The sequence below is a fragment of the Candoia aspera genome, chromosome 2, assembly GCF_035149785.1.
Source record: "Candoia aspera isolate rCanAsp1 chromosome 2, rCanAsp1.hap2, whole genome shotgun sequence".
In the NCBI taxonomy this organism is placed as follows: domain Eukaryota; kingdom Metazoa; phylum Chordata; class Lepidosauria; order Squamata; family Boidae; genus Candoia; species Candoia aspera.
In genome coordinates, this window is record NC_086154.1 from 158,241,430 (window position 1) to 158,252,216 (window position 10,787).

The 10,787-nt window shown below is 40.7% G+C and overlaps 1 protein-coding gene across 1 annotated transcript in view; it reads left to right on the forward strand.

Annotated features, from left to right (window-relative positions):
* The window catches only part of VANGL1 (VANGL planar cell polarity protein 1), a 37,561-nt gene extending 26,774 nt beyond the window's left edge, over window positions 1-10,787 (forward strand). The window contains exons 5-8 of the mRNA XM_063294581.1: window positions 42-175; window positions 2,237-2,369; window positions 6,295-6,529; window positions 8,660-10,787. Coding sequence (XP_063150651.1) covers window positions 42-175; window positions 2,237-2,369; window positions 6,295-6,529; window positions 8,660-8,920 — 763 coding nt within the window. The 3' untranslated portion in view covers window positions 8,921-10,787. The remainder of the gene's footprint in view (window positions 1-41; window positions 176-2,236; window positions 2,370-6,294; window positions 6,530-8,659) is intronic.

A 10,787-nucleotide genomic window follows, 5' to 3' on the forward strand; every position in this document is an offset into this window, starting at 1 on the left:
CATTTTTGAAAAGGAACATTTCTCGTCATTTCTTTTTCCAGTATCCAGCATGCTGCTTTAGTCATTCTGGAAAATTACTACAGAGATTTTGCTGTCTATAACCCTGTGCTGCTAACAGCTTCCAAAGCACGATCAACGAAACATCGGGCAGGCCTGAAGGTCCATGGTGTGGATGGTAAGTCGGGGAAGGGGCAGCTGGCAGGAATGTTTGGAAGCTTCTCTGCTTCCTTAATGTTCTTCACTTCCTTGTTCTTCTTTGCCTGGAAACTTTCAGTCAGAGATGACATTTCTGGCAGCTAAATTTTTCATACATTGAGAAACTCCTTGTGGATTCTAGGCACAGAACGTAAGTTTTGCCAACTGCTGTGGCAAAATCATCCATACACTGAGAACTTGTAACTAGGTGTGAGCTGCCCCGATGGCATGGCCTCTGCTGGACATGGATAACTGATCCTAGAACCCACATCCAGGGCCATGCGCAGTTGGGAAACTGTGCTTTTTAATTGCTGTGGGTTGGATTATTTTACATCTGATGCAGGACAGGGGGAACACTGAGGTAGCAGAGAGGTCTCTGCCAAATAAGAATGCAGATCCAAAATCAAGGAACATAAAAATAAGTAATGCAACACTACATTATAAAGTACAGAATTATGGCATGCTTTCTCTATTCCTCATTAATTCAAAGAGAACACTTGTACTTCCTCATATTCGTACAGCTATCTTCAAGAATGATGCTGATCATGCATTGGTTAGGGTATGACCAGAAGAGAAGTTAAACTCATGAGTTCTCAGTGTCCTCCATTACTGAGCACATTGTCAAAACATAACATACAGGTGGAGACCCATAACAAAATGGTACAGTGTACTTCCAGTTCCCAAGAGGCTCCAATCTGCCTGTAATACAATCTCTTAGTGTTGTTTTGGGGTTCATAAGAAGTCCAAGCCCAGCAGGAAAAGAAAGGATTTATTGGCCGCAGAGCCTCCTAAACCTCTGTTTCATCACACAATACTGTATGACTCAGGGATACCTAAGTCCTTCCTAGCAATATGATGAAGAGAAGGGAAGTATACTAAAGGGAGAGAGATGTTTGTTTTAATATCATGGGATGAATCTGTCCTTATCCCAATCTTCTCATCCAGAATACTATAAAACAAAGGTTGACAATCTGGTGCTGCCCATATGTTTTCAATTTTAGTTTTCCTCAGCCCCAGCCAGCATGGCCAATTGCAAAGGATTATGGGAGAAAGGTACATAACATCAGGAGGGTACCAGTACCTTTTCCTTACTATAGGTTAATCAATTCACTCTAGAAATTATGGGAAACTTGGTCACACTTGGACGTGAAGAATTGGGGGCCCATGGCAAGTAGCAAATGGGAAAGAAAAATAAGACTTGCTCCATCATCTTATATTCATCCTTCCTCTTCCTCATCCTCATCCTCATCCTCATCCTGATGTTTAGGATGTAGACAACGGGCCTAGGAAAAAAATATTTTTTCTGACTTCTTTTCTGCAGGTATTAAGTACCTGTGGCTATATCTCCCTAGTAATTTACCCATCTTCCATTTCCTATATATGCCTTTTTAAACTCTTAGCACAGTTGAAAGTTCCCTACCAATTCATAATAGTTTCCTAAGCTATGTACCATTGTTTGCCTATTACTGTCTAAACATTCTTTTCCTCTTTTAGAGCTTTATTTTATTTAGGCAGTGTTTTGTTTTTGTCTGTTGTCTCATGTCTGTAGATGTTTTCTTTTTCTATCTCTTTTCCTTTAAATCTCTTCCCCAACCCTGTCCTCTTTTTCTTGTCTCCTTTCACACACATTCTTTCCTGTTGCTGAATTGCTATGTTCTGGCTGCCCTTGTGGCCAGACTGAAAGTGTATCTAGCCGATGGCAAGTAGGAACTTTGGTTGTGTCTGTGTGTGTGTGTGTGTGTTCTGTCGATGTGCCTTGTTCAGTGTTGTTTTAAGGAAGAATGTATGATTCTATGGAATCTTTATTTTCTCTCTGTTCTTGTTTTATTTATAGAAAATCACATCTAGTCCCTTTTCCCTCCTTATCTAATTATATCAGAACCCCTCCCCCGGGAATATTTATGGTGGAAGGGAGTTTTCCACTTCTTTTGAAATTACAGTGATACGGAATAGTATGTTGGGGTACTGCACCTTTGGGGCAAGTTGACTGGATCCTCCTCCATTTCTAACTCCCAGTTTTCTTGTTCTGTTTTCCCTGAAGGGCTAGAAAACAATGCCACCGAGCAGTCCAGGGCCATGGTTGCTGCTGCTGCTCACCGCAGAGATTCTGGTCATAATGAACTCTACAGTGAAGAGGCTGACTATGAGAAAAGGGTGAGAAAGTGTCGAGCAAGGTAAGAACTTTCTCGAGTCCAGCCCTCACACATTCTCAAGTGACTTGCCTGCCTGCCCTCCTCCCACTCACTCTCTTCCTCTCCTAACTCAGTGATGTTCAAAGTGCATCCATGCAGATATTGTAGAGACATCTATTGGAGGAGAGGCATGCTGCTGCTTTAAAGGGGGAAGAGCAAATGATCACCATGAAGTAACAGAAATTGTTGTAGATACATATAACATATGGCTGCGAGAGCTGGACCATAAGGAAGGCTGAGAGAAGGAAGATCGATGCTTTGGAACTGTGGTGTTGGAGGAAAATTCTGAGAGTGCCTTGGACTGCAAGAAGTTCAAACCAGTTCATCCTCCAGGAAATAAAGCCAGACTGCTCACTTGAGGGAATGATATTAAAGGCAAAACTGAAATACTTTGGCCACATAAGGAGAAGACAGGACACCCTGGAGAAGATGCTGATGCTAGGGAGAGTGGAAGGCAAAAGGAAGAGGGGCCGACCAAGGGCAAGATGGATGGATGATATTCTAGAGGTGACGGACTCGTCCCTGGGGGAGCTGGGGGTGTTGACGACCGACAGGAAGCTCTGGCGTGGGCTGGTCCATGAAGTCACGAAGAGTCGGAAGCGACTGAACGAATAAACAACAAATAAACAACAACAACAGCAAAACAGCTGAGACAGACTAACCTGGCAAATTCCTCTAGCCTTAAGCAAAAAGGAAAGCTTCCCTGTGCACATTTGACATTGATATTTGAGTTCAACTCCAAAATTAATCAGGCAAGGACAGGGAGACTATATAGGGGAGGAAGTTCCTAGTCATAGTGGAGATATCAGGGCAGTTGTTCCCCGCTCCATCCTTCATAGTGTGAAGATTTGATTTCTTAATATTAAATGGCACAACCCCAGAGACTTGGAATGGGAGGCCACTTTCTGGAAAAAATCAGTTTGCATACCTGATTACATGCTAATTACCTCCATATTACTATCTGCTCTATAGACTTTTGTGCAACCTTCTTCTCTGACAGTGATCACCCTTTACTAGGGTCTTTCTCTTTCCTTTTGAAAGCTGATACCCTAACTCAAGACATTCCAGAAGGGTGTGAGAAATCTTGCGTTAAGTGGTCATTCAGACTAGCAATCTGTAGTCCGCAGTCAATTCTTCAATACATCCAAAGCCCTATTGTTTAAAAAGTCTATGAGAGATGACAGAGATTCAGTCTGCCCTAGATACTTTCAGGATATCATCAGATCAATGCCGAAATGTATGAAGTCCACCTCCATTCAGTTCAGAATGCACATAACAAGTTTTCTAAATCTTGATTGGCAAGGAGTATATATTCATACCAAGGCCCTAGTGACTGCAGCACAGAAATTCTCCAAGGTAGTAATGACTTCTATATACCCAGGAAAATTTTTACTCCCTAAAAAAACCAGCAGAAGATTCTGCTGAGAAAGAAGAAGCAGGAATGGGATAGACTGATCCACTCATTCCAAGCTCAGAATAACACCATGTTCTGGCACCTTGTCTCCCCTGCAGCAACCAGATCAGGGGCAGATAACTTAATATCACAGGAGACCATATTCCTAAATCTGATCCTAAAATGTTAGCATATATGTAGTTACTAGTACCTTCACTGTAAAATCCACTCATGTTCTTTGTACCATTCACTCACAACATTTATTAGAGTACAGATACCTTAGAATAGCATGGTAGCATCGTGTGATCATCCAACAATCCAAAAAGGCTCAGGAAATGAAGTTCTGTAGTTGCTAAATTCAGAATGTTCCTCCAGAGGCTGGATATGGCCATATATCTATAGGATGTAGACTACTAATCACTTGCATATCCCTGAGGGAAGGAAAATAGAAGAAATGAACACTATTATCCCCCCTTTTTTTTTGAAGTGGGGGGTGCATAAGGAGATGAGATTGATTTGATGGCAGAGTGTTGGCTTCAGCATTAGATACCAGGCAGGAGAAATGCAAGTTATCCCCTCTGAGCTTTTTTCAACCCAGTTTTCAATAACTCTAGTTAGATTTCAGTGTAATCATATACTAGTGTTGAGAAACATTTGAATGGAGGAGATCTGAGCAGCAGCTATCTAGAAATTATCACTGAACTGAATTGAGGTTTTGGGCAATCACGTGCTACTTTATTTATGTCTCCAAATGGAACTTCCTATCTGTGATATAAATGTGCACTATTATTATCAGCCCAAATCAATCTACTACAGGATGAAGGGTTCTTCACTGAAAGTTATGGACCATAATCTACCACATTGGCCCACTGTGATCTGATCTAGTCCAGGCTAGTAGATAGATGTTTTTCAACTTTCCAGTCTAGGTCTGAGAGAAGACTTACCCCAAATCAACCAGTCACCTTCTGTGTCTAAGGGAGGACTAGAATCTAGGTTTCCCTGCACCTAGCCCAGCACCTTTACCACTACCCCACACTGACTTTTGGGCTGAGAGGGACTGGCCCAAAGTCCCCCAGGGAGCTTCTTTGACCAAGGTGGGACTAGAACCTGGGCCTCCTCTCTCCTAGTCCAGCACCTTATTTACAGTATATTTACAGCGATGCAATTTATGTGTTCAGTTTGTATTACAGTGTTTCACTATATATAGGAGTCAAGATGGCTAAGAATAAAAAATACGAGGTTAAAAAAAAGTTAAATATAAGATTTCCTACTGAAGATCAACCCTAGTTTGGTGTTTTTTTCTAATAAAAGTTGGCTGTTACAAAAAAGAGCCTCCAGTGTTTAGGAGCAGGTCATGAGGCAAATTCTAGTTACAGTCTGGGAATCTGTAGAATTGCTTTTTCTTCAAAATAACACTGGCAGCACACTTAACATAATGTTACATGTCCTTGCTAGCTGGAAGACCAAGGTATAAAATATTAGATTGGATCAGGGTGTTGTCACAGTTTTAATAGCAAATCATCAGGTCACGAAGTGGATCCTTCTTAATCCAATTACTTTATTTGCAGAAGTGAAAGATCTAGACCTGTATTTTAATCTGGATTGCAGTGAGGAACTATATTATGAAACTGCTTGTTTACTCAGCACCAACTATTCAGATGACTCATTGCAATGAGAGGCTAGGCCTCTGCATCATGGAATTTAGTGGTGTTTTAAGTTTGCTACCCTCTTCCTCTCCCAATCTGCCTGCTTCAGCATGCTTGCAAACCTTTGCTTTGTTAGGAAGAATTCCAAATGTGTTTGCTCAGCTGCAAAAGCTCCTGCTCTGTCATTTAAGATTGCTGAACAGCCATTTGTGGAAACGAACCTGGAGTACAAGGAGAAGGAACCTCTCTCTTCAGGTTGCCAGCAAAGATGGCAATTGGAACTGGTTTGATTTTTCTCCACTTGCTGCCTTCAGTGGTGAGAGAATATCCTTCTGGAATTTTCCTCTTAGAGTCAGTGAGCCCTTGATTAGTCCTTCAGATTCTTCATTACACTGACCAGCTGTTCTAATGAATGGTTGAATGAAAATAATAGAACATAAAGGTTGGAAGGGAACTTGGTGAGCATCTTGTCCAACTCCATGCCCGGTACAGGAATCCAGTATTGCATCATCCCCAATATATCATCCAGCCTCTGTTTACTTAAGCTAAAAATACAGAGCCATGTTCAGTTATTGTATCTATGCGCATAAGAAAACAGAATGTACAGAAGCTCTTGATTTTTATATGCATTAAATGTTTTGCTGAGATTTTCTTGCAAGGCAAATTAGTGTATCCTGGACCACTTCTAGAAATAATAATCAGTCTACCCAATGGTCGTTCAAGGAACATTGGACATTAGCAATGCATTATCTGTATTAAAATGTTGTGAATACATCATCTGTAGCTGAACAAGCATGTTACCATACTGAAGCCTATGATTTAGTTCGTTCTCCTGGATGTGATAACTCTTCTAGTTCTTTGTCTCTAGGCTTGTGATAGCAGTTGAGGAAGCTTTCACCCACATTAAGCGTATACAGATTGAAGAACAACAGAAAACTCCAGGGGAAGTCATGGACCCACGAGAGGCTGCTCAGGCCATCTTCCCCTCCATGGCAAGAGTGCTGCAGAAGTACCTACGAACTACACAGCAACAGCACTACCATACCATGGAGAGCATCCTACAACATTTGGCTTTCTGTATTGCAAACAACATGACCCCAAAGGTATTTTATCAGAAGCACAATTTAGCCATATGTAGACATTCAGCTTGACATTGTTGAATTGACAGAGTTGGAAGAATGATCTCATTCTTACTGGCCCTGGCCAGTCATTGCACTGCCTGTGCCAGTCCCATCAGCCATCACATGTTAGAGGCAATCATCCACAGCGCAGCAACTGTTGCACATTTGATTGGCTTCCCCTTCCAGGGTATATAAAGTTGCAGAGCAGGCAACTAAAAGAGGACAGAATGGTGGAGCAGTGAGCACATGAAAGAGGATGACAGCTCCTGATTGACTTAAGAATTCTTCCCAGAAAATACAAGCTTTCATTTAAGTTTAAGTTTAAAAGCTCTTTGTTTATTATTGTAAGCACATGGGTGTTGCCTTGAGACATCTCAGAATCCATTGGGGAGGAACTAAGTCATTGCTTTGTCCATCTCTTAGCCATTTCTCAAAGCTGGAAGAATATGTAGATTAAAACAAAGACCATTTTTTCTTGTTTTTCACATCATTTAGTTCTGTTTTCATGTGTAGAACTCTTTGGGCATTTCTTTATTTTTAATATGAATATATTCAATACCATTTGAAGCCAGGCAGACAAAATGAGGGGGTCATAGAGGTATAGAAATCAAAGGTAATACATTACAGTTACTCTAGAATTAACCCAACGTATTTTATTTACAGTCACCTGCCTCACTCCTTCCTACCCAACTGTCACCCCTCTTCATTCATGAGCACATAACTAGAGACCCACAAGAAAGCTACAAAGGGTTGAAAACATGTGGATTATGCTCCTTTGTGTAAAGTCATGTTTATTAGGCCCTTTTTTATTGGCTTTCCCTGTGAAGTAGGAAAGCTGAGAGAAGGCCATTTTACTTCATGGTGTAAAAAGGTGAATCTCCCCCTCCCCACAAAAAGTAGCATTCTTCTCCTGGTTGACTTTACAAAGCAAGGGATGAGCACTGTTCTCTAACCTTTGGGGGGGATGACCCATCTCTGTCTTTTCATGTGTGCAGAGGGGAAAGAAAACAGTGCTGCACTGTCAGATTAGATTAACCAGGGCCCTCAGTGAACCTCTTTTCTCACCGCCTGTTCCTTGAAAGCGAGTGAGCATTTTACTATGTGTGGCTAGAACACAACTCAAAGGCAGCATGAGGGATTATTCTTTTCTGTCCTCATAGACTGTACAGTTGGAAGTCATCAATTCATATGCAGCCCAAACATGCAGGAAATTATTGGCAGCCCTTGCTATTAGAGGTTGCGACTAATCTCATGGAAGCTTTATGCATAAACAGGGCAGTGCATTTGGCACACTTATTTTGCTTGCAATTTTCTGATAACTTCTGGTGACTCGTCCTTTTCTTATTACACCTTTTCTTATTACACCTCTACATCCAGAAGGCTCTGACTGTGGTGTGAGCAGTTACATTCTCATGTCTTAGTTTTCACAAGAAAGCAACTCACAGAACAAAAAAATCATTGTTAGGATCCCCATGTTCTCTTTCTGGCTCTCACATTATTGTTCCATCTCATTTTGCTCACACATTTGCAGTTCAGTAGTCCAAGTTATTAAGTATTTGCTGAGATCTTCTTCAGTGGTTTCCACATGTCATGAATAGCTTATTAGCTCTGCTCTTTATACTAGCACAAGTAAATGATTTTGGCATCAAGCACCCTGGCAGTGATTCCTCAGGCTGTGCCTTGCCTAGAATATTAGTATCGAGCAAGCATCTGAAAGTGAAATCTGTCCTTCCAAGTATGTGAGTCAAAGCACTTTGCTTCCTGTATGTACTCTGGGGAACTATCTTGGCCTTCCACTCAAGAAGCTTCTTACTAGTCAGTGATAAGCCTTTGGTAAAGAACATATTGTAGTTAAGGAATGGTGGAATATGGCATGCTGCTGGCCAGGTGGAACTGAAATAACTCCAGTGTTGAATTGCTGAATTATTGACATTTTATTGTATTTGTTTAGGAAAAGTAGCACAGTGGCAGAGACATCTAGCCGTGGAGCTGAGTGAAATACTCATTTCTATAGTCATCAAATTAAACTGGTAGAGTGAAGCCTTATTTTGGGCTGAGAGCTTTCTGGGCTGGCCCTAGTTCTCACTCTTCTCTTTGCCTGCTTTTCTTTAGGCTTTTCTGGAACGTTATCTCAGTCCAGGCCCAACTCTGCAGTACGACAAGGAACAGTGGTTCTCCAAAAACTGGACACTCATAAGTGAGGAAGCTGTTACCAAAGGTTTAAGAGACGGTGTGGTATTTATCCTTAAGGGCTTGGACTTCAGCCTTGTCATTGTGGTGAAGAGAATTCCCTTCATCAAACTCTCAGAGGAGTTCATAGACCCTAAATTTCACAAGTTTTCCTTTCACTTGCAGTCTGAAACATCAATTTAAGGGACCTTCTATGTTTGGGTAAGGGAATTAATATTTCTGACTTTATACATTCAGGTCTGTAGGTTTGGGGGTTTTTTCCTGTTTTTTTCAGATTGAAATGCACACGGGACGGATCATGAATATTTTAACCATGTGCACTTTATTGGGAACGAGTGCGTAAGGGTGTTAGCTAAAAACACACGAGAGTTCATGGACTGGTTTAACGAGTTCACTGGGCACAAATGGCCACCATTAGTTCTGGCATATTGCAAGCCAATCTGACTCTCTGTGTTCCCTGCCACACAACCGCAGATTAACTAGTTCATCATCAGTACTCTTGCCTGTATTTCCCCTACATATAGTTCTTACGTAGAATCTCATTTATTTGCATAGAATCACAAAAAACAATCATTTACTATCTGCAATTTGAAATGCAAACTATGCCTTGAGAGTCCAGCTGTAGGAGGACTAATTGGTTTAAACTGCTCATCTGCCTTCATGTTTTATTCATCAGCATTCAATATCCCTCATCCACTTTTTTTGCTGTGTTTTGTCAGTTTGGAGATTACAGTTTTTGAAATGTTATTGCTGTGGTTTTATAAAGGTGTGAAAGAAATTTGCAATAATCTTACTGGTCTAGATCTGCTAGGGAAAGTGTTGTGATCATTCTCATATTTCAGTATGTCTGTTTATACATCTTGAAAGGAAATCCTTCTCCACTCATTTGTAGACTCATTATTTCAGCATTTTCAGTATTACAGCTGCTTTGAACAATAACAATGGCCCATGTCCAAAATATAAAGGAATTCAGGATCAATACCTTGTTCGTTTTTGCACTTAAATGTTTCTTTTGTACATGCCTGCTTATATGTGTATAACGTATTTCCAATCCTTATAGGGTTTATCTATTAATTTGAATTTCGTCCATTTCCACAAATGTATTTATGCCATTGCAGAATAGTCAAGAAGTGTGCTTGTCACATAAGAGAGACACGTATAAGAAATCAGCCTGATGATGATTCGTCGTCAAAGTTAGGGCTAGGATACAAACATACAACTCTGGGTTTGTCTGCTCATAGTTCTGTAGTGAGGCCATGTTTGCGTATTTTGCATGAACCTCCACCTTCATGTGCCATGCCATGTAAGCCAAAGCAATGCTTTCTGTTTCTTCTTGGACATACTACAGTATTGTCATAGAACTTGGGGCAGCACTTGCATGGAAGTTCCCACTTACACAGATGTACCTCTGTGCAAGCAGCCACTGCATGTTGCTGAAATTACTATCATGTACAATGGACTCCTCAGTTTTGATAATTTTGTGTGTCATTTTCACATGTGCTACTGCAAGATTCCCTTTCTTTTATGGAATGTGTGTCTTTGTGTGTGGGGGTATATTCCATAAAATGATTATATATACGGTTATATACTTGCGGATAAACCCATTTGCAGATAAGCTGACACTCAACCTTTTTAACCAAAATACTATAAAAATGTACCACCTGCAGATAAGCCAATTGTGAAAATTAAAACATGAAAATTTTGAGGGTCAGCATATCTGTGGGTGGGCTTATCCACAAATATGTACGGGTACTTTAAAAAAGTATTACTGTGTATGCTGGTGGATAAACCCACTGACAGATAAGCTGAACCCAAGTTGGGGGGTGCATTTTAGAACCTAAAATTCTCAGCTTATCCACAAGTATATATGGCATATCAATTATACTCCACCTAATGATTGAATTATTACTAATATGCCACTGATAGCATTTAAATCTGGTAGTTGATCCTAGGAAATTTTCAGATTACAGCAGGTTGTCAAGCGCTAGCAATAGTTACATGTGAAGGATATCATGCTTTGAGCATATCCTAACAACAAACATGGGGGTTT